Genomic DNA, 23,023 nt, shown 5'->3' on the forward strand with positions numbered 1-23,023 from the left:
GATGTTGTGGGCTGAAGGGCCTGTTCCTGTGCTGTACTTATCCACGTAGTAGCTGCACATCAGTCAATACGTGTGGCATGATTTTACTGTCAATCTTTCCTTCTATAGCTTACAGCTGATGAGAGGAGACTGACTGGGCAGTAATTTCTGGTTCATCACACATCTGCCAAGCCATTTTAAGTAAAATTAAATTACAGTCATTCCAAAGGAGAAAGGACTGAGTATACCTTATTCCTTTCTTGTTGAAGAATGTCAGGATGAAGAACTAACAAACAATAAATCCTACCTCATAATCAACTCATATTGCCAAAGACAGATAGGAAAATAATCTACAGATTAACATCAAAACATAATTTGCGAATTATAATTCAATTAAGTATATATTGTGGGCTTTCCATCATGGGCTGCTTATCAGGTTATCAATGAATTGTATCAATATAAATCAACTCCACTTGGTGCAAGTACATTTCCAGAGACCCAGTTAACTTCTTCCATCTAAATGGATGATAGCTATCCAACAAAAGACCCCTCAAAAGCTGACAGAATTCATTAATAACAATGAGAACTAGTTCTCAAAATCCATCTTTCAAGATCTGAATGGAAAATAAATGCTATCTTTAAGAGGTGGACACAGCACAACTATTCAAATAGAAAAATAAAATCACAAAAGAACAAACAGTGGAAAATTTGGTCAAGTCATTCTTAACAATGTGTTCAAGCATCTTTAAGAGACTACAGTTATTAATTGAAAGGAGGAAAACCCCGCCAACCATGGAGAGAAGGCTAGAAAATCTGATCAACTTGATCGGTGTTACAAATTGGGTTTAAATGTCAAAGTGGGCCTGGTAACTTATTCAACAGTAACTGCAGTTTACTTTGGAAGTGTTAGCTTATTCATAATATTACGTTAAGGATTTCCTCTTTTCGTGCAGCATGTTTCCTAGTTTAGTCAAGTACCCAGTACTATTTGATATCAGAGTGAAAACTGTAAAGAACAAACATTTATCCAATGATGGGAAAAATGCTAAATGAATTCGTACTGACTACAGTTCTGGCGTCAGTGATTATTGAAAATAGACACAGTAATGACTGGGACCAATATCCTAAAAAAAAGATGGATTCTGAATGGAAAAAAAAATTACCAAGTATTAAACTTTGATTTATGTATTGTCAAAAATTTTCTCTTCTGAAAAGGAAATTGAAAACTGAAATATTTTCAGAATGTTTTAAATTAATACAGTAGATATTGCAAATTATCCAAAACCTGAAAACCTTTATTTATCTGCTTTAGACATGACATATTTTACACGGGTACCATTTCTCCAAAGTTTATTGAATGTCAAACTTGCTACTTCCTCTTTTTCCTGGATGGTTTAGTAATGACCATACATTCCCCTGAATAAATCTCTGAGTGTGGGCCTACCACTTTGTAAGGACAGCGATGTAGTCACAGCCTCCTCTCTCACCCAAACCAGTGAGTAATATTGATCTCTTATGTTCCAACCAGGTGTACAGCCAACAGTGCATAGATTTTAATGATGACAGAGAAAGACATTCAAGTTTTCATTTTAATTCCTGTAGTATCAAAGGAAATAATATTGTAAACAAATGTGAATGCGGTCACTTGGAATGTGGAGTACTATCAGGTGTAAGGAACATCTGATTGCTACCAGATTAATACTAGCTTGTACAGCAGAAATATACTGTACATATCAATTACTAAGCATTTAAAGATATGAAGCAGCTAAGTCATTCCTTCAGATGTCTATCTATGGCTAGAAATACATTCCGGTACAGTCGGTACTGGTTATTTCAAATAGCTTTCAGCACATTAAAGTCCATTCTAACAGCAGATTAGAAACAGCTTTTATCACAATCTGTCATGACAGCACTATGGGCAGGACATTTTCAAATTCATAAGAATCATTAAAAACTGCTGCACAATTTTCTTTTAGGACTGTTTGCACAATCTTCACATATATTTGCAATCCCCTGGGACATCTGGCTCTATATTTTGTAACTATATTAGAAACTACTTTCAGTCCAACATGAACTTTGCAGTATTTTCAATATACTAGTAATTTTAAAAAGATGGGAATTTTATTTAGCCCATCAGAAAATTCAAAATTACAACATGGAGCTGGAAATTCAATTTCAAAGTTCAATCATCGCAAAATCAAACTCAAATGCTGGGAGTGCGCAACAGGTCAGGCAGCATCCACTGAAAAGAAACAATTCACGTTTCACGTTGGTGATCTTTCATCAGAGTTCCACCTCTTGGCAGGAAAAAGAGACGAGAGAGGAGTCCAGTGCAAAGCATAGTACGTTCCACATGGCTCACAAGTTGCCAGCACAGCTTACACTCATAGGAGTCTGAGTTAGAAGAGAAATTATTCAGTGCAAGAATGAGATCAGGCAGGATATGAAAGAGGGTGTTGGTGAAGGAAACAGCGCGTATCTCCATTAGTGCAGATACTCCATAACTGTGGTTGTATGTGGGCTGAGACTAAATGAGAGGAGAAGATACAGTCAAGGTAGGATAAAATTAACATCCTGGACCAAGTAGAGGTGGGAACAATGTGGCAATACTGCATATAAATCTGAAGAAGTAGACAGAAATGGGCTGTGTGCGCTTGGGGAACTGAGGCTGGGAAGAGTGAGGAGAAATATCCAGAGAACATGGCTTTCTGAGCAATAATAATCTGGTGTGATGGGACAGAGATGCGAGGTATCAGAATGTTGACAAGTTCCCTGAAAAGTGGGCAACAACAAAGACATCCACCCTTGTCAACAGGTTTGATGACGCTGGTGGTACTGGTCTTTAATGAGCAGTGGGCAGAAAATTTAGATGAGGTTAGATGAGAAGGAGTGAGATTTAACAATGTATAAAGAGACTGGTTAAGAGGCAAGGAAGAGGTAGACAGGTGGATTATAAACTGGTAAATTTTAAATTGGTCAATTCTAGTCACATGTACTGAGGCACAGTACAAAAACTTGTCTAGTAAACCATCAATACTGATCCATTCATTACAATGGTGCATTAAGGTAGCACAAGGTAAAACAATAACAGAGTGCAGAATAACGTGTTACGGAACAGAAAAGGTGCAGGCAGACAGTAAATTGCAAAGTCACATCGAAGTAGATTGGGAGGTCAAGAGTTCATCTTGTCATACTAGGGAATCCTTCAGTAATCTTATAACAGCAGGGTTGAAGCTGAAATTGAGACTGGAGGTACATGCTTTCAGGCAAAGAAACAGACATCAAAGTGAAGTCAATGGAAGACTTTTCCATCACACAGGGTTTGAATTCATTGAGATGTGGACTTGAAAATGATGCTGAACTCTGATGAAAGGTCATAAACCTGGAATGTTAACTTTCCCCTACCTGATCTCATGAGTATTCCCAGCATATTCTGTTTTTGTTTCAGGCAGCCAGCTTCTGCAGTACATTCCTCATAGATTTTAGACATTGTGTCCCTTGTTTATAAAAACAAGGATCATAATATCACAAGATTAACTTCTTTCATGTTCATAATGAACTTTAAAACTAAGCTCAACAGTGGAACTGTGACCCTTCATTTTTTTTGCTATTATGATCAGCATATTTGTTCAAAAATGTAACGATATCAACAAGGACATGAGGTATTGATGTATTCAAAAGTGCAATGAAATAGGTTTAATACATAAACACACATGGTCCTAAAATTTCTATTAACCTGGCATCTCATCTAATTATGTAAACGCACCACCTTTCCAAGGAACTAATCTCATACTGCTCAGCGTTACACTGGCTGCAGAATGAAGCCAACTGTGATATAGGCATTTATTTCATAATTTTATTGAGAAACGTGGAATTTCAGGTGATCTGCTGCCCTTACTCTGAAAATCTACCAACATAATATTTTCAAACCAAATCCAAGTCCTTAATAACAACAAACTAAATGGCATAGGAAGTGGAGGGAGTCAGTCTGACATCACTTTTAGTTTTAACCCCACTTGAAATGTTAATCCAATGAGGAACCAGTCTTGATTTGCAAAGCATTCATATGACCCTTCCAGGTAATTTGCAAAAGTACCTAAAATTAGCTTTAATAACTTAAGCCACTGGGAGGGAGTACTTGTCTGTATTCCTGTGTGCCACTTTCTGTAGACAAGACCACCACCATTCCAGTCAGGTAAGGTAACTAGAGTTCAGGCCTGTTAGCAACCCAGATACCAGAATCTGAACAGTCACTGCCGGTAATTGCAATGCGGTCAAAGATCTATAATGCACAGCAATGGGCTTTTCAGCAAACACCTCCATGGTGACTCTACATTGCCTCGCCTATTCAAGTATTGGTCTAAAAGCCTCCTAAACATAGTAATTACATCTGATTTAACCACCCCCTCTTATAGTGTATTCCAGACATCATTGTTTAAAAATCTTACTCCTCAGATCCTCTGCAAAGCTCCTAAAGATATTAAAGATTATTTGTCACATGTACATCAATACATACAGTGAAACATTGATTTGCATTAACAACCAACACGGCCTGAGGATTGTATCAGGGCAGTCTGCGGGTACTGCTGTGCTTCCAAAGCCAACATAGCATGCCCACAACTGACTAACCCTAACTATATCTTTGGAATGTGGAAGGAAACCAGAGCACCCAGCGGAAACCTACACGCTTGCAGGCAGAACATAAAAACTCGTTGCAGATAGCAGAGAGAATTAAATCCTGATCAGCGATCACCGGTGCTCTAAAGCAACTGCGCTACGCTTCCAAGCTTACCTCTCATCTTAAGTGTATGTTTTTGATACCAAAGCCATGGGGGGAAAAAGATTTGACCATCTATCCTATCAATCTCTTTCATTATCTCCAAGAGGCTATCTCTCAGCCTCCTTCACTCCCCGGCACAAGCATGTCCTTCCTACAGCGTATCTACCAGAAATGCACACAGTTCTTTTAATTTGGGCTACCCAATATTTTGTAAATTCGCAACATAACATCTTAACTCTTATACTCTGTATCCCGTAAGCATGCTCTACGCCTTCATCGATTCACCCATGTTGCCCCTTTCAGAGAAATATGGATTTGGACCCCAGGGTCTCTCTGTACTCTACCATGTCCTACCGCTACCTGGCTTCTCAGAATGGATCACCTTGCACTTGTTGGGATTAAATTCCACCTGCTAACTGACCTGTATTCATCTGCAGGCTTAGACTACCTTACTTTCTATCTATACCACCAATTTGTGTATCATCTGCAAAATTATTAATCATACCTCCTACATTTACAACCAATGTGTTCACATATACCAGAAATATCCGAGGCCCCAACACTGATCCCTGGTGTACACCACTAGTCACAGACTTCCAATCAGAAAAACATCCATTCACCTCTCTACCTCCTATCACCAAGTCAGTTGTGGATCACACGCATCCTAATCTTCTGGAGCAGTCTACCATGTGGGACCTTATCAAATGCCTTACTACGTGAACAACTGCTGCCCTACTTTACCACAGTGCAGGACAACACCTTATATTAGTTTGTTACCTCCTCAAAGCTCAAATTAGCCACATTAACTATCCCTAATCAGCCTCTGGTTTTCCAAATGAACATGAGATCCTGTGCTTTATAATTTTCTCCAGCAATTTTCCTACTACTGATGTAAGGCTCACCAGCCTGTAATTACAAGACTTATCCTTGCTTCCCTTCCCTTGGTGAACACAAGCATTAGTATTCATTTAGGACCCTGCCCACATCCTTCACCTCCACTCATAGGTTACCCCATAAAATGCATAATGTTTGTGAAAAGCTGAGAGATTCTTTTTTTTTATTATTTGAAGAGTTATTCAGCAGTCTAATGTCATAGCCCTAAAGTTGCCGAGGACTAGCAATAGAATTTCAGCCTTTGGGCTTCTAATTACTCTGCATGTTTCAGTCTCAAGTCAAATGCCACCTTATGAATATGCCAAAGGCATTATCTTAAGCATGTTACCACACTGTCCACAAAGAAAGGACTTGAATTCAGGAAGAATTTTTTTTAATAAACACACTACATCTGAAAATGCTCTACAACCAAGTGTTACTCAGAACCAAGTTCAATAGTTATAATGCAAAGAGCTAACAGCTGAGATAACTAGAGAGTATGTCGGCCATGCTGTAAAATGGACTCAGTATTCCCAGTATACTGTACGATTAGACTGTCGAGTAGAGCTCCTCTGGAAATGCATGTTTGAATCTCTTTACCAAGGCTGAGGTAATCAGCCGGTACTAAACGCTCTAATACTGGCAGCACTGAATCAAGCTGCGAAAATCTCCAGTGATCAGCATCAACTAAAGTTGTCCCAGACCTTTTAAGGGAAAAATAGGCTATAACTGGAAACAAGGCTAAATTTCTTTCACAGCTGGGAAAGCACGGCAACACTGAGGGTGAGATTAGTTCTGATGCAAAAATCGCAGCTAAAGACTGAGACAAAGCTGCCTATAATGTTGACTTGATCTTCCAAGGGCGATGCCTCAAGCAGGCAGCATCCATCTTGGAGGGACCTTACCATTCAGCACATGCAGAAAGTGCAGGAGTCTGAAGACACTCACTCAATAGCCTAGGAACAGCTTCTTCCTCTCCATTGTCTGATTTGAATGGTCCATTAATCCATGAACACTACCTCACTATCTTGCTCACTTTTTGCAATTTATTTACTTTTTAAATATGTTTTTTTATTGTAGCTTAGTCATTTTTATGTATTGCACTATACTGCTGTCACAAAACAACAATTTTTACGACACTTGTTCGTGATAATAAACCTGATTTTGATTCTGATATGTAGGCAAAAGAAATAGTCGATCTGTTGGCAGAGTTGCCAAAACCTCTAAATGAACTTTGGGCAACCCAGTTCCAACCTGACACCTGACTTTGAAGGAAGCTTGGAGCCTATCCTTTCCTGCAGGCATAGGTTAATGGCCATTGTTTCAGCTTCTGTTACACCAAGAGAAGAGGCCACCCAAAGCGAGCACTGCAGTCACTGCTCACACTGCTATCATCATGGCCTCAAGCACTAGTGATGAACAGGGCTTTGCACACGACCATCAGCCAAGAACCTCTCCTGCAATAACTCAGGAGGTTCTTACATACCAACGGAAGTGAGCAGTATCTGTTCCCTGGACTGCAAATTTGCGGCTCTCCATGTGTCAGCACTCGGTTGCCCCATCACTAAAATTCAACCACAGGTACTACCCGTGTCTGTCAGCCAGCTCATGTAAATGCCAGGCTCTTGGGTCCAGAGGGCATAGCTCCAGGACCAAACATAATGGAAGTTATGCCTTGAGGCCATCTGCTGCCTCCTCCAGTCCAGGTCAGCAGACTTCCACCACGTTTGCGCGGTCACTGGTGGAGACTTGGTGTAGGACACTGAAATAGACAGAGACGCAAGGAAGGCAGCTGGCAGAACAAGAGGTGAATAGTAAATACATCTGTTGCTCATTGTTTGATTTATTTAATGGTGCAAGAAGAAAAATGCTGTGGAAAGTGGGTTGAGTGGTGTGCTTCAGTGTTTTTGATTAAGGTACACTGATGAGAAGAGACAGTAAAGTGGGAGCTACAGTGAATGCGCTTTTCTAGACTAGAATATTCAAGAGAATCATTTGATTCCTAATTGATGGCAGGGGTGTCTCTGACATGGTTTTCAGCCTTCCTGCTCATCCTCCTTTCCCCTTTCCTGTCACTCAGACTTTGGCAACCACATTAATGTCGGGTTATAGAAAATGACACAAGCATCTACACATTGTCGAATCTTTATGGCTGCAGTGGAAGACACCTCCACATGGTACCAAGCAGATGAATTGCTGCTTCAAGGCACTTACTGTGTGCTCAGACATCATCTGCGATTAAATGTAGTCTGGTAAGAGTTATAATGCTAGGCTAGTAACCCAGAAATTGAGAGATTAACTCATAAAATGTGAAATGGAATTTGGTAATTTACCTACCTGGGAACAGTCAAAAAGATTGCTAGATTATGATTAAGATTTACCAATATTCTTTGAATGAGTTAATCTGCCACTTCCTGCTGTTCTATCACACAATTGTAATTTACAATGTGTAATATTCTCTTGATCTTATTACCCACATCCTCAGAACAAATATTCTTAAAAATCCGACTGTCACTGCTGCGCTAATCTCCCAGTTCACAGGAATCCCTCCTGCCACTCAGACAGCTGAGTTCACACCTTTCCTGTATGCTGATTTTCGGAACAATTGTTTACTGAGTTCTGCTACCTGTTCTCGATATCCTCTCGTCTCACTCACATCCTGACCAACACCGTCACCAAGTTTAAGTGTATTATTGCCATTTGAAGCTGTGCCTTCCTTTTGCTCTAAAAGCTATTTATACATTGTTCATCCTTATTTCTTGGATTCACTGGGTTTTTTAATGCCTGGCTATTTACATTATCCCTTCAGTTTAAAAGTTTACAACAGCCTTCATATAAGTGTGTGGTGCTGTAGAAATACAATTGTTTTACATTGCTGATTGGAGGGTATACTGGACTATGAAAATTATATTTGATGCACTAAAGTATGCAATAAATATTTTATAACTGAACTGCAGATTCAGTCTTTTCAGTTGACCAGTTTATGAGAAATGTTTTTGTTTGGAGGGGAAGGAAAACAAATTAGTATTCATTCATACACACACAGAGAAAAAAACAATTAGCATCATCTGCTAAGTTTGTTCCTGTAATCAAGCTATCATTAACATTGCAGTAAAGGCAATGAGACTATCGACGCTTGCTATTACAGGGTGTTACTACAGGATGAATTACTCAGCAACACCCTGTTTTTGCTAATGCATATAGAAGTATGGGGGGTTACTGCCAACATTATCCTGGTTATGCTATTGCAGTGCCCACCAATAGATAAAGCATTGAAATGAATGCAATGCCATCTACTTGAACCTGCTCACTAGTTCTGCACTAAGGATGTTTTGAAGTTAGGGCGTTCAGTAGTGAATGACTTTTTTTTGAAAAATAAGAGTCATTACTGAGCATCATCTGCTCTAAGATTAAATTTACACGTATGGTGTGAGGTTTGCTTGGAATTTGTTTCAAGTGAAAATATTTTTTTTAAACAGCATCTCTTTCCTTGTGCTAATTAATACCTATACATTTCACAGTCTCCATTTCACTTTCTGGATACCATGCAAATATTCCTTGCTTTGCATTCACAAATTTGGATTCCATTCAGGGTTCTATAATATTATAAGTTAGGGAGATTTACTGTTTTATAGCAGACACTGAATTCAATATAACGAGTGATTTAATATGAGTCAAAACCTCATGGACAGCTTTCGGCGTGGCCAATGCAAGCCAAATTTCTTCAGGAATTTATGGCAATGTGGAAGTATGGAGAGAAATTTTAACATAGAAAATAGGTCAGGTATCATCCCACCGCCGCCACCCCTCCAAAAAAAATTGCAATATCAAGTTTGAAAAAGTCAAATTTTTAAGCTGAGAATTTTTTGGAAAAAAAATCAAGTTGCCACTATCATTTCAATGCGATGTAATACTACGTGAGCATCTTGCAAAGGAGCATCATATGATAAATAACAAGCTGCATTATACGCTGAAGGAAGTCAACCAGACAGAAAGCATTGAAATGGAGGGTAATAGATGGGCTGAAGGGCCTAATTCTGCTCCAATGTATTATGACCTAAGCAGTTGTTGTTTTGTATTGGGTCCCTTCAAATGTTTTTTTTTTGCTTTGTTCAGGATTTTCAGCATTTTCAGACTCTCTTGAATTTATGAAGCTGCATTATATAGCATCTTTACTGTACTGAAATATCCCAAATCCTTCCCAGAAACATGATTAAATAAAATAAGCCATTGAGGAGATACGGGGATGGGTCACCCAAAACTTGGCTAAAGATACACTCATTAGGGAGCATTTTAAAAAGGATTAAGGTAGGGAGGAAGAGGAATTTAGGGGAAAAAATCCAGGTCTTTCTGCCTCAAGCAGCTGAAGAATGTGTCCAACAACAGCGACACGGTTAAAGTCATAGATGAGCCAGAAGCCAATGCAGAGAGGCTGGTTGCCCTTATCAAATGTTTTAGGACAAGGATAGATTGAGAGATTAACAACAGAGGGACTTTAAAAACAAAAATGCAATTTTCAAAGGTGAAATGTTGTTTATATGAGAGCAAATGAGGATGAGCGACCATGGGGAGCAATAGGCCTGATGACAGTGAGTTGGGTTGAGATCATGAGAGGAAATGGAGACTGGCTAGGATGGAAAACAGCCAAGTTTAGCCTAGACAAATAGGGACAGAAAGGAGGGGATATGGGTGGTTTCAAGGTGGAGAAGAAGTGATTGGAAGGTCAAATATAACAAAAGTGGCAGAGTTTGAGGATCAGATAGTTGTTAGGATGAGGGATGGTTAAAAACTGGAGTTTATTTGTCCTAAATTACTGTTCACTGGATGTCCGACATGCAGATTGAGCACTTAGACTCGGAGTGGGAGACGGGAGAGATGGTGGAGAGGTAGATAGAGCTGTCTGTTTGTGATTTGACGCATTTTCAAATGATGAGGGATAGAAATGAGAAAAGTGAGGGATCGGGTACCGAGTGTCAAAATGCGACGAAATCCTCTCTACCACGTTTTGATATAAAATGGAGTTTTCCTGTACCCTGTGTTAACTTCTGCGCCTTAAATACGCCACCTTTTACAGTTGATTTTCGGAGAAAGTTAATTCTCCAGCCTCAGGAGGGAGTTTTGAGTGTGGGCCAATGCACGGAATCGTGCATTATAACTGGACTCACGGCATTCAACGGTTGAAGGTATAATCCTGACTGGTGAATGAGATTGAAGCCCCTTAGCCAAGTGTGAATGGTTGGGTGTTGACAGACGTTGGCTGCCGATTGCACCGATGTCGGTATTGCCGAATCTCTCTGTTTATACTTTAGTGGAAGCGGTGTTATTTCCGCCTAAAGATAAGTATTTGCAGCCGCGATGGGCCAACTTTATCCTAACATTAACATTTGTTAAACTCTCTCCAGGTGCTGTCAGGAGACTCAACATGCGGAGGGCTGCGTTATATCTCGTACCTAACCATCCACTGCACTTAGTGATAACTGAGTACAACAGGCTATGTCTAAGACTGGGTTTTGTTTCCAATTATATTCTGCCATTTCCACTTTAATATGGGCCTTTAACCATTTTACACAAATGCTCTGTAAAGGCAGTTTATTATCAGGGCGTGTTAAAATAGCTACTTATTTATCGGCAAAATGGGAAAGATCGTACAGCTTAAATTCCAAAATTATCAAATAGCTTACACCCAGCACGTTCTGCAAACCGAGTGAACGACAACAGGCGAGTTGTCTGAAACATCACGGCAGGAAGTGCCGTGAATCGGCAGTCACTGCACCGCCGCTTCTCCGTGGCAGAACCGAGTCCCGGACCCAAATATAAACTCGTTTATTTTGTTTCCCAAAAAAAAAGGTAAGCAGGCGTCTACAACACTCGCCGTGTTTTTCTAAACTGTTAGACAGCAAACCTTTTGCTGTTAAACAGCACACCGTTGTCTGCTCTGCCTGATTCAGGCAGCTCGGGATGAAAGCGAAAAAAACGCGCATTCCTCTATTGTCAAGTCGGAATTGTTCATTTCAACTCATTTGTTGAGCTTTGAGTCCTCACCTGTTTCTTCCCGAGTCCCGGAACCCTTTCGCGAAAGGATTTCTGTCGATCTTCAGCCTTGTAATCTGAAGAATGAAGAAAGAGCGGCGAGATGATAATGGTTTGTGGAAAAGTGAGGGCGAAGGAAAAAAGGGGCCTTAGGGAGAACCGATCGGGAAACATTCGACATCTAATTCTTCCAAAATCAAACATCAGTTCAGTAATAAAGAAAATAGAGGTCCTTATTACTTCTTGAAAACGGAGTGTTGTGCGTTATAATCCAGAAACCATTAAATCCTCATTAAAATGAAAATTTCTTCCAGAAAGTGATTGCTGTAAAAATATTATCTTATTCCTACACACCAAATTATTTTGAATTACAGATATCTTTAACTAAAATTCGAATTTGTTCAGCTTTGAAAGTGTCAGGTCTACGTCGGTTAATTGTATTTTTTTAAGAATACTGTATTCACCACCGGAAAGGTTTAATTTTGAAAATGATCGTTGGAGAGTGATCAGGAGGCATTTAAAAAAGAACAGAGAATGCTGCAAATCAGCCTTCCAATCGTTTCGAATAACCTTCCGTCTACTGGAAACAATTTTTGTCCACTTCAGCTCTCCACACCACAACGATCAGGTACGGAACACCCGACTTCGAAGAAATTAAACCTTGATATCGGGGACACATTGGGAACACTCTGGTTAAAGTGGAGATACAGTGCCATCCTCAAATGCATTAACAGTTCAGTCGTAGAGTGATAGACTCACTCTGCCGTACATACGTTGAGGGGGAGAGTTGGGATGTGTTCGGAGAATGATAGTGGAACTCCCAAATCTGGTCGGCAGTCCAGCAATGTTACAGCAGCCTGGAGGAAGGAACTCACGCCTGCTGTTAGGTTTAATTGAAGTGGGGTGTCAAATTTGGTTTCAATACTGCTCAGCTCCCTCTTTGATCTCCCGGACACCGAATCAACATATGTAAATGTTTAAATCTTTTGAGAATTTAAACGCTGCATTAGTTGCTCCGAAAACTTATAAACCATTAAGGATTGAGGCTCCGGGCACTGGTCAAGACGTACAGAATTCTCTCCCCGGCTGAAGGGATGGATTTTGGACTCTGGCCGTAACCAGGTTCGAATAACTGGATTGAAGTTTAATAACGCGCAGTGTATTAACATTATCTTAATCAGCCCGCGGATTGATCCAGAAAGCTCCGACTCGCGCTTTTTTTTTCCACCAAGGCCCTCCGATGTTGTTTCTTCCGAATTATTGTTTAAAGGGGGAAAATGCTTCCTTTTGGAGGACGTATGGTGCAATTAAAAACACGAGTTTAGGTAGAAATAAATAAAATATGTAGAGTTTATTTAGATAAAATAATTCAGGAGATTTTTAAAGTTAGATTATACATGTCAACGTAGACTTTTGAATTGGACGGAAATTTTCGTTTAAAATATTTCACCATTTTTCCCCAGAATTTGCCGCTGGAATTCACTAAACTCGCGTAAGCATTGTAAACACACAAACAGCAGCGGTAACGATCTCAAACAGAACATTGAGACGTTCTCGTATACAAATCAAAAATTGACCTGTCGACTTGCTGGAGTTGTTTACTTAATTCGGTCATTAGAAATTTTCATTTTAGCCATTTGAATCTGATTAATCGAAAGTGATTTGAAGTAATTAATTAGCAGCCAATATGAAATAGATGGTCCAGAAACTGGTGGGATTTTAACAGCAGGCTTCTTTTTAATTGCATACTTCACGTTAGCTTATGTTATAAAAGCTACTTTTACTGCCGTGATAAGACACGCAGTAGGTCTAAAAGCGTAGAGATCTGTGCTACCGCTTCATGCAGGTAAACAAGGCTGGAAACTTGACAGATAGCGTGGAACAGGGATTGGAGCAGAAACCCAGTTGTCGAGACAGAGTTCCAGCAAAGTACTTCCCTGGAATGGGAATCTTTTATTTTAAAATAGTCCAGAGCATGGGCTATTCTTAAACATTGGCTCAGGTTGTTGACGTTTTCGTGAACCTTAAACACAAGACACGCAATTGCGGTTCAGTCGTTCATTCGCTCTTTTTAAATCTATAGCGCCGTAGTTTTAGTAAAGACTGTGACTATTTTACAGATTTCTAGACAAATTTTCCACAGCAATGTTAATGACATTCCCGTTGGTCAAATCGCACAGACAAGGCCTGCTCTGATAGATCTATACCAATTACGTACATTTATTTGTGTTTATGGGGCTCACTGCATTAGTGTTAAACTTACAATCATTAACGAGCTGCTTGTTATGCAAAGCAACTCTTGTACGGTCAAAGTTATTGAAAGGGCGTGTAACACGATCTAATATTAAAATTAAACGCGCAAATAGCGTGTAAGTAAAACTAAACATGACATCCAATGCATAAAAATGAATCCACCGAACTAGTCATTTACCTATTAATTGTATTCAATTTCCAGAGAAATGCTTAAGTTGTTCCTAAAAGTAGAGATAAATCAAAGGTACTGAAAATATATGCCTCACAACATAGCTCCACCCTTCCGAGCTGTACTCTACGTACTACGTAGAATTATTTCCTACACGAGGAAATTAGATTTATAATCACAAAATAAGAATTTTGCTTCACGGTTATTCTTCTTGTGAAGAATTGTGGAATCGATTGCCACTTGTTGGCTTCGACGTGCCATTATGGATTATCTAAATATATTTTGTGTGTGTTGGGGGACGAGTTTACGTCTTGTACTGTGATGTCTGAAACATCAAGACACTGCAGTACAGCAGACTGGCGTTCAGAATCTCCCGCCCCCCGGCCAGCATCTAAGAGCTGGAGAGAATTCGCTGTTGCTTTTCAACGGAGAACAGAGAATGGTAGAAGACCTACCTGCTGATTTTGATACGCTGTTACGGTGGTGAAGACAGTCTCCGGAAAAGTAAAAGTTTTCACCCCTTCGCCCGCAGGCACTGATTTGGTTGGACACAGCTCACTGCTGAAATCCTTTCGGATCACATGCACCCGGGGCTGATATTTGTGCATGGAATGAAGAATTATCTGTTAGAAAAACGAGGAGTAAAGATAATTTATTTTGCGTTAGCTAAGTTAACAAAAAAATCAGCCAGATCAAATTTGAACAAAGGCCACGCCAATCAAAACTTCACTAAATGACGTGCACTGTATTTCGTTCAAACTAAATGATTTCCAGATTTGGATAAACACGAAACGAAGTGAATGTCATTCAAAGCTTCAGTGTCTTTCAAATTAATAAAGTGATCCAATAAAATAAATGTGCATGTAATCGTTTATTATAAATCTTTTTTTGACAGAATTCTCACAGTTCTGGTTAGAATCCGGAATAATTAGAAAAGAAATCCAGGCGTGCAATCTACTCGTGTCTTCGATCGTCAGCTTTAATAATGCTTAGATTGATTGTTTTATACTTAGAGGTGCAGCGCAGAAAGGCCCTTGGCCCTGCCGAACCGCGCCGCCCAGCAACCCACCGATTTTACCTTAGCCTAACCACAGGACAATTTACAATGACCAATTCACCTACGAACCGGTAGGTCTTTGGGAGGAAAACCACACGCACAAGGGAAGAACATACAAACTTTCTAACGGAGGTCGCCGTAAATGAGCTCCGAGCGCCGACGCCCCGAGTTGTAATTGTGAGAAGATATAACTCGCTATATTGGCGGATTTAATGGATGCTTATTACTGAACTATACTTGTGGTAAACCATGTTACCTGTCTGGACACACCCCTCTGCTGACTGCCCCTGTGGCTCCTCCCACAGAGTCCTGTATAAAAGTGTTCGCCTTGCCCCTCCCCCTCAGTCCCCGGGGCACTCACTGTGGAGGTCGTATTGTACAGCGAATAAAAGCCTTTCAGTATTTTACCAAACCTCAGTCTTTTGGAGTAATTGAAGGTGCTTCAATACTGACACGGAAACTCCTTGTTTGAAACAGTCGATATATGGCATACAGTATTAGAGTATTGTGAGTCCCAGGAACAGGCTGGGTGACCACCAAGAATAGATTGGTGATGACTGGAGAGACAGTTGACAGCTCAGAAAGACGGCAGGCGGGGCAGGGATGGGGAGCAGCCCAACCTGCATCTTCTGTGAAGAAGGACCGAAGAAAGCTACAGATAAACCCAGTGAAAGACACCCCAGGGGAGCCCGGGGGGGCGGGGGCAGAATGAGCACCCCAATAGGACGGACCTAATAACAGCGACCAAGGCAAATGGATTATCGACGACGAGAGAGAGATGGAGTTCGATGTGAGGGAGCCCACCTGGAAGGAAGTCCAGGAGGTTGTGTCTTCAGCCAGAGCCAGTTCTGCGCCAGGACCTAGCAGAGTACCCTACAACGTGTAGAAGCACAGCCCGGAGCTTCTCAAAATTCTTTGAAGATCCTGCAAGTGATCTGGCACAGGGGGACAATGGCAGACCAGTAGGCGTACGCAGAGAGGGTCTGGAGAGCCAGGGAGGAAAATTCGTCGAACCTGGAGCAGTTTAGATCTATCTCACTGCTTAGTGTGGAAGGGAAAATCTTCTTTAGTGTCTTGTCCAACCGGATGATGGACTTTCTCCTCAAGAATGCTTACATCGACAGTTCAGTGCAGAAGGGTGGAATTCCCGGAGTGCCTGGGTGCCTGGAACACACTGGAATAGTCACCCAGTTGATCAGGGAGGCACACATGGAGGAGAGAGACCTGGTCATGCTTTGGCTAGATCTCGCCAATGTGTATGGGTCAATACCCACAAATTGGTGGAGTTTACACTGGACCAACACCATGTTCCCTGACAGATCAAGGACCTCATCATGAACTACTACAGGGAACTTCAGACTGAGAGTCACTTCTGGAGCTATGACATCAGGCTGGCATAGGCTGGAGAAGGGGATTATAACTGGGTGTACAATCTCTGTTATTCTCTTTGCCCTTGCATGAATATGGTAGTCAAGGCAGCTGAGGCAGAGTGTAGAAATCTGGTGTTCGGCAGCACCCGATCAGAGCCTGTATGGATGATGTCATTGTCACGACACCATCAGTTCCTGGCAGCAGGCGGATCCTCCAGGGCTTGGAAAAGCTCATCGCAGGGCAAGGAGGAGCTTCAAACCAGCTAAATCCAGCTCCATGGTGTTGAAGAAGGGCAAAGTGGTGGACGGGTTTCGTTTTACCTTGGATGGTACTACAATTCCATCCATCACCGAGAAGCCAGTCAAGAGCTTGGGGAAGGTCGTCGACTGTAGCCTCAGAGATGCAGCTGCCATCCGGTCAACTTCCAAGGAGCTTGAGAGCTGGCTCACCACAGTGGAAGGTTCAAAGCCTGGATTTACCAGCATGGCATCCTACCCCGACCCCTATGGCCGCTACTGGTATATGAGGTGCCTGTGACAACTGTGGAGCTGCTGGAGAGTGAGGTCAGTAGCTACCTTCGGAGGTGGCTGGGCCTACCTGGTAGTCTGAGCAGCGCAGCACTGTACGGAAGGTGCAATAAGCTGCGACTTCCCTTTAGCAGCCTTGACGAGGATTTCAGGGTCCCCGGCACAAGAAAGGTGCTGCAATACGGGAATTCCAAGGACCCTAAAGTGGCAGCAACAGGCATCCAGGTGCGGATGGGCAGGAAGTGGAAGGCACAGGAAGGGCTGATGGTAGCAGAGTCCTGGTTGAGACACAGGGCTCTAGTGCGGACAGTGTCAACTGGGCGAGCGGGGCTGGGCTCCGTTTCACAACCTCGCTATGACAAGGCCAGAGGCAAAGACAGATGGCAACGAGTCCTGGAGAAAGTGCGGGCTGGCGTTGAAGAGGAGTAGCAGGATGGTGGGCATGCAGCTGTAGGGAGCATGGACAAGGTGGGAAGGTGAGCTGGAGCGGAAAATCTCCTGGTCTGACATCTGGCAGGCAGAACCCCAGCGCATTAAATTTATGATCCAGGCTGTCTATGATGTCTTGCTAAGGCCCTGCAAACCTCCATGTCTGGGGCAAGGGCGATACACCAGCCTGTCCTCTCTGTCCAGGAAGAGGATCACTGGAGCACATCCTTAGCAGCTGCCCTAAAGCCTTGGGGGAAGGTCACTATCGGTGGCGTCATGACCAGGTGCTGAAGGCAGTGGCAGAGAGCATTGTGATGGCCATGACCACCAGTAAATGGAGTGGTCAGAGGAAGAACATCTCCTTCGTCAGAGCCGGAGCATGGCCCCTACATCAGCCCAGACCAGCATCATCATCGGGCCTGCTTAGCACCGCAGCAGATTGGCTGCTTCAAGTTGACCTGGGAAGGCAGCTGAAGTTTCCTGACCAAATAGCAACAACTTCACTGAGGCCGGATGTGGTCCTTTCTTCAGTGTCCTCGAAGCAGGTTGTCCTCTTCGAGTTGACGGTTCCCTGGGAGGACCGCATTGAGGAGGCAAATGAGCGGAAGCGGGCCAAGTACCAGGAGCTGGTGGAGCAGTGCTAGAGGCAAGGCTGGAGGGCTCGCTGCGAGCCTATCGAAGTGGGGTGCAGGGGTTCTGCCGGCCGCTCACTCTGCAGAGTCTACACTCTACTTGGCATCACTGAGGCTGGCAAGAGGAAAGCTATCAGGACCATCACAGAGGCCGCTGAGAGAGCCTCCAGATGGCTGTGGATCAGGAGGGGTGATCCGTGGGCCAGTGTTGCTGGGACACAAGCTGGGGTCTGATCAAACCCGGATGGGTCGCCTGGGCGAGAGTGTATGATATTGAAAGACCCAAAACATCCGACGACCCCAGGTTACATCACTGATGATGTGTCCCAGAGCATCCGCGGGGTGTATCTCAGAATCATTACTTTTACTTCAGGAACACAGATGTCGTGCAGTTCAAAGGCAGATAAGCATCTGTCTGTGTAAGATACATGATAGTACAGTATACTCAAAGATTTGGTTTCACGTCTAACCATGGCAGATGAAAAAATATTCTGTTTCCATGATGAAAGGTGTGATGGCACCACGTTTTTTAACACTGCCTCCTCATTTCCAGAAACTGGGATACAATCCAGTCCAAACAGAGAGAATGAAAGTTTCCTTTCTCTGGAAGAAAAACAAAATACTTTCCCTGATGGGTTTAATCAAACTCCTGTGAAACAAGGTCAGTAGTTCTTAGTCCAATTCCAGTTTGGATTATGTCCAGAGTAATCATTTAGAAAGAATAAAATTGGGAAAATTGAAAGATAATTTGCATTTTATACTTTTGAGCAAGTTTTAAGTAATTTTCTTAATATATTGTTACACTTTTTACATTGAAGCTTTGGTTTTGAGTAACTGAAATGTGAGGCAAAAATTGAATGTTGCTATTCACATTATTTCATTTTAGTTTCACACTGGAGTTAAAATAGCCATTAATGAAAGAAATATTTTAATGAATTCTAGTAAAAAACAAATGAATTTGCTCCAAGCATTCCTGGATTTGGTACAACTCTATTCTGGCATAAAACAGTTTTCAAATTGCAAGCATCTCCTAGTACCTTTATAAACTCTATCTTATTCACTTTAGCACCACCCGCATTTGCTTATATGTTCGGTCAGTGTTTACTCTGAGCATATTAACAAATGGCAGCTTACTAAACAAAGCCAACTCCAACCTGATTGGCAAAGACCTGCGCATCACAGTGGGTTCCAGCAGTAAACAGCATCACATGAAAGGCCAGTGCAAGCCCCACACAAATTGCTCTGACAACCCAGGTTGAGCCCCAGGCTCAACTGTCTGTCAAACAACATAAATATCTCCGAATGTTTCTGGTATTTAGGACCATCCAAAAAATCCAAAATTTATCACTACTATAAAACTGTAACCTGACTCTGTTGCTAGATCTAAATACAGTATAATTTCAAAGTATAGCAGCAAAATTACCAACAAATGCATCTTGGTGAATTTTGGAGTTTCTGCATTCCTGCATTTTTGCACAGGATTCCCAGCTTTCCCGTCACGTGTACTAGGAAATGCCAGTAGCTCTGCAAGGAACCGGCAACATTTTTCAGGAAGATGTAGACCATTACGTTAGACTGGGGAGTAGGATGTATCTGTGTACATTCAAACTTCAGTTGTAAGAAATTTTACTTCGGCCGCATTTGAAGTATTGCGCGCAGTTCTGGTCACTGCTTTATAGGAAGGATGTGGAGGCCATGGAGAGAGTTCAAAAGAGGTTCATCAGGACGTACTCTGGTTTAGCGGGCATTAGCTATAAGCAGAGGTTTGACAGACTTGGATTCTTTTCACTGCAACGTCACAGGTTCAGAGTGACCAGAAGTAAGCATATAAAATAATGAGAGGCATAGACAGGGCAGATAGCCTTGAGTCTGTTTTCCCCAGGATGGAAATGTCAAATACTAGAGAGCATAGCTTTAAGGTGAGAGGGGTAAAGTTTAAAGGAGATTTACTAAGCAGGTTTTTTTATACAGAGAGTGGTAGATGCCTGAAATGTGCTGCCAAGGAAAATGGTTGGAAACATATGTTAACAACATTAAAGAGGCATTTGGACAGACACATGAATGGGCAGGGGATGGGAAGATTTGGACTATATACGAGCAGATGAGCTTAGCTTGCAATAACATCCTAGTCAGCACAGGGATCATGGGCAGATGCATAGGGATCATAGGCAGACATTTTTCTGTGTTCTGCACATAATATGGGAACTCAAACACAGATGTCTTCTGTCAAGGTTATCGGTAGCCATCATCAAGATGTTGTTCATGAAGTCAAACCCAATTCTAGCTTGTACTGGAAACCCAATATAAAACAGAAAATGCTGGGAAGACACAGCAGGCTGGGTTTCTCTCTACTGAGAGAGAAACAGAGTTAACGTTTCATGCCAATGGCTGTGCATCAGAAATTCTGTCAAAAGATCATTGATCTGGAATGTTAACTGAGCTTTTCTCTCTACAATGCTCTCTGACATTGTGGAGAGAATGGGCTGTTGGGCTTGTTTCTGAGTTGTGCTTTTCCTGTACTTTTCATGTTGAGTAAGTCTGGTATTTTACAGTTTGCCGAGGTTGAAATTGTCTAACTTTGTTTCTTATTCCTAATTCCTGTTATGGTAAATAGGATTGGATTTCACTGCAATCCCCAGTGGAAATAAGTTCAGGAGTGGTAAATGCCAGAAATGGCATAAATTGGCAGCAATGAGAACAGATGCAGAGAAGGTGCGAAGAATGGAAAGCATCAAGGACCAGTACAGAGTGTTCCTCAGAAGTTATAACCCAGGCACATTTTGGGAGTGGAAGATTTGAATCATATCTGGTCTTTGCTATTTTTGCCATCACCAATCACAAAGCAGTTTAGGTTTGCAATCATTCACTGGCTGTCGGTTCCATTTCAAAAATAGCTTTTAGTTTGAAAAGAATAGCAGCAAATCTATTCCAGAAATGTATAAATACTTCACTATTTATCACAGGCTTACCAAGACTATCCCACAAATTGTACCATAAATATTGATTAGGTAGTTAGAAATGACTGGGAGTTGCTTATATTTTAATTTGCATGTAATCGAATTGGATAAACTTATATTGAATGGGGAAATGTATCAAATAATGCTAATATGCAAATGAATGGTATATTTTAAAATGTTTATCATATTTGTATGAATTCATGTTTAAATTGAGTCTGAGTCTTTCACAAACTGTATTTGAATATGTTGACCTGGAAACAGGCAAGAAAGAACTATGTCTGCAGAATAAATCAGTAAAATAATATTCTCTGTAGAATTACTTGATGAGAAGTCTGGAAATGAAATATCAATGAAACTTTCAATTCTATGGTGAAATTTGGAAAAATAATCCAATGAAGTGTTTGCTATTGTGCTTATTTTGGACTATTCATCTACTGGTGCTCCTCTTTGCTAGAATTCATGGTGGACCTCTACATTTAGCTTTTCTTTGCATTCCTGGCTCATCTCCTCATTCTACCCTCCCTAAACTTGAACTCATTCAAAAATCTGCTGTCTGTCTCTTAACTTGCACAGGTGCCGTTCACCCAACTCACCAGTACTCACTGAACTACATTGGCTCCCAATTAAACAATGCTTCGATTTTAAAATTCCTTTCACATCACTGTAATGCTCTCCAGCTTGGGTGCCACGGTAGCGTAGTAGTTAGCCCAACACTGTTACAGCTCAGTGCATCAAAGTACAGAGTTCAATCCCAGCGTCCTCTGTAAGGAGTCTGTACGTCCTCCCTGTGGAGTGTGTGGGTCTTCTTCTGGTGCTCTGGTTTCCTTTCACAGTCCAAAGACGTACCGGGGTAGGTTAGTAGGTCAGTAGGTCACTGTAAATTGTCCCATGATTGGGTTAAATTCAGACCAAGGTTGTTGGGGGTTGCTGGGCAGCATGGCTTGAAGGGCCGGAAGGGCCTACACCGTGCGGTATCTCTAAATAGTAGTAGGTAGCCATCGATCCCAGGGGATCATGTGTTTGCGCCTCTGGTGGACTGTGTCCTTTTCCAGGGCGCAAGCCTGGGCTGGAAGATTTGAAGAACCGGCTGGTGCCTGTGCAGCAGGTTCCCCCTCTCCACGTCACTGACGTAGTCCAAGGGAAGGGCGAACGCCGATTCAGCTTGGCACCAGAGTCGGCGCAGAGGCTGCCAGAGTGAAGCTGTAAACAACATCAAACCGCCTTAGGGACCCCGGCCCCGGATTCCTTCCTCAGGGTTTACTTCCAAAGCCTTTCCCATGGGTGGGTATGGCAGCAAGGCAGCAGAGGTTTAAAATCAGAGTTTTCCTTCTCTGTAAATAAAGCTCTAAGTAAATAAAACTCTCCAACTCTCCTGATATCAGTGTTACTCAAGTTTATATCATCTCCTGATTTAATTAACACCATCAATGATTGTGCCATCAGCTGCTAACTCCATAAGCTCTGGAATTCCCTCTCTAAATCTACCTAATTTGCTTTCACACTGCTCTCATTGAAGATGCTCTTTACAAACTATTTCTTTCACCAGTCTAATGTTCATCTGCCCTTATATGTTGTTACATGACTCAGTGAGATTTTAACAACCAGATGCTGAAGTCCCATTAGATCTACACTGAAAATCAGTAGGATTATGATGGACTTAATCATTTCTCCACTTTCCTGTCCAAACCCATAACCATTTATTCCCCTATTGTCCACATTTCTTGATAATATTTGCTGATTTAGCCCTCACAGGTGTGGGTAGAGAATTCCCAAGATTCACACCTTTCTTAGAGAAGGAATCCATCTTAAATGACTGACTCCCTATTTAAAATCCCGGCCCCTGAGGCCTAGATTTGCTCAGAAGGGGAAATATACCTCCAGAGCCTATCCTGTCAAGCTCTCCCAGAATTTTACATATTTCAGTTATATCTCAGCTCATGCAAATTGAATATATTCAATTATTTCT

General features: G+C 41.8%; 1 protein-coding gene across 3 annotated transcripts in view; it reads right to left on the reverse strand.

The window, feature by feature from the left end:
- tbx15 (T-box transcription factor 15) overlaps positions 1–23,023 on the reverse strand; it is a 93,948-nt gene that overhangs the window by 17,752 nt on the left and 53,173 nt on the right. For all 3 annotated transcript variants that reach the window (XM_063049858.1, XM_063049859.1, XM_063049860.1), the window contains exons 5-6: positions 14,540–14,707; positions 11,675–11,739 (exon numbers count right to left, since the gene is read on the reverse strand). In XM_063049858.1, the coding sequence (XP_062905928.1) occupies positions 11,675–11,739; positions 14,540–14,707 (233 nt within the window). The remainder of the gene's footprint in view (positions 1–11,674; positions 11,740–14,539; positions 14,708–23,023) is intronic.

Source organism: Mobula hypostoma, chromosome 6, assembly GCF_963921235.1.
Source record: "Mobula hypostoma chromosome 6, sMobHyp1.1, whole genome shotgun sequence".
Taxonomy (NCBI): Eukaryota; Metazoa; Chordata; class Chondrichthyes; order Myliobatiformes; family Myliobatidae; genus Mobula; species Mobula hypostoma.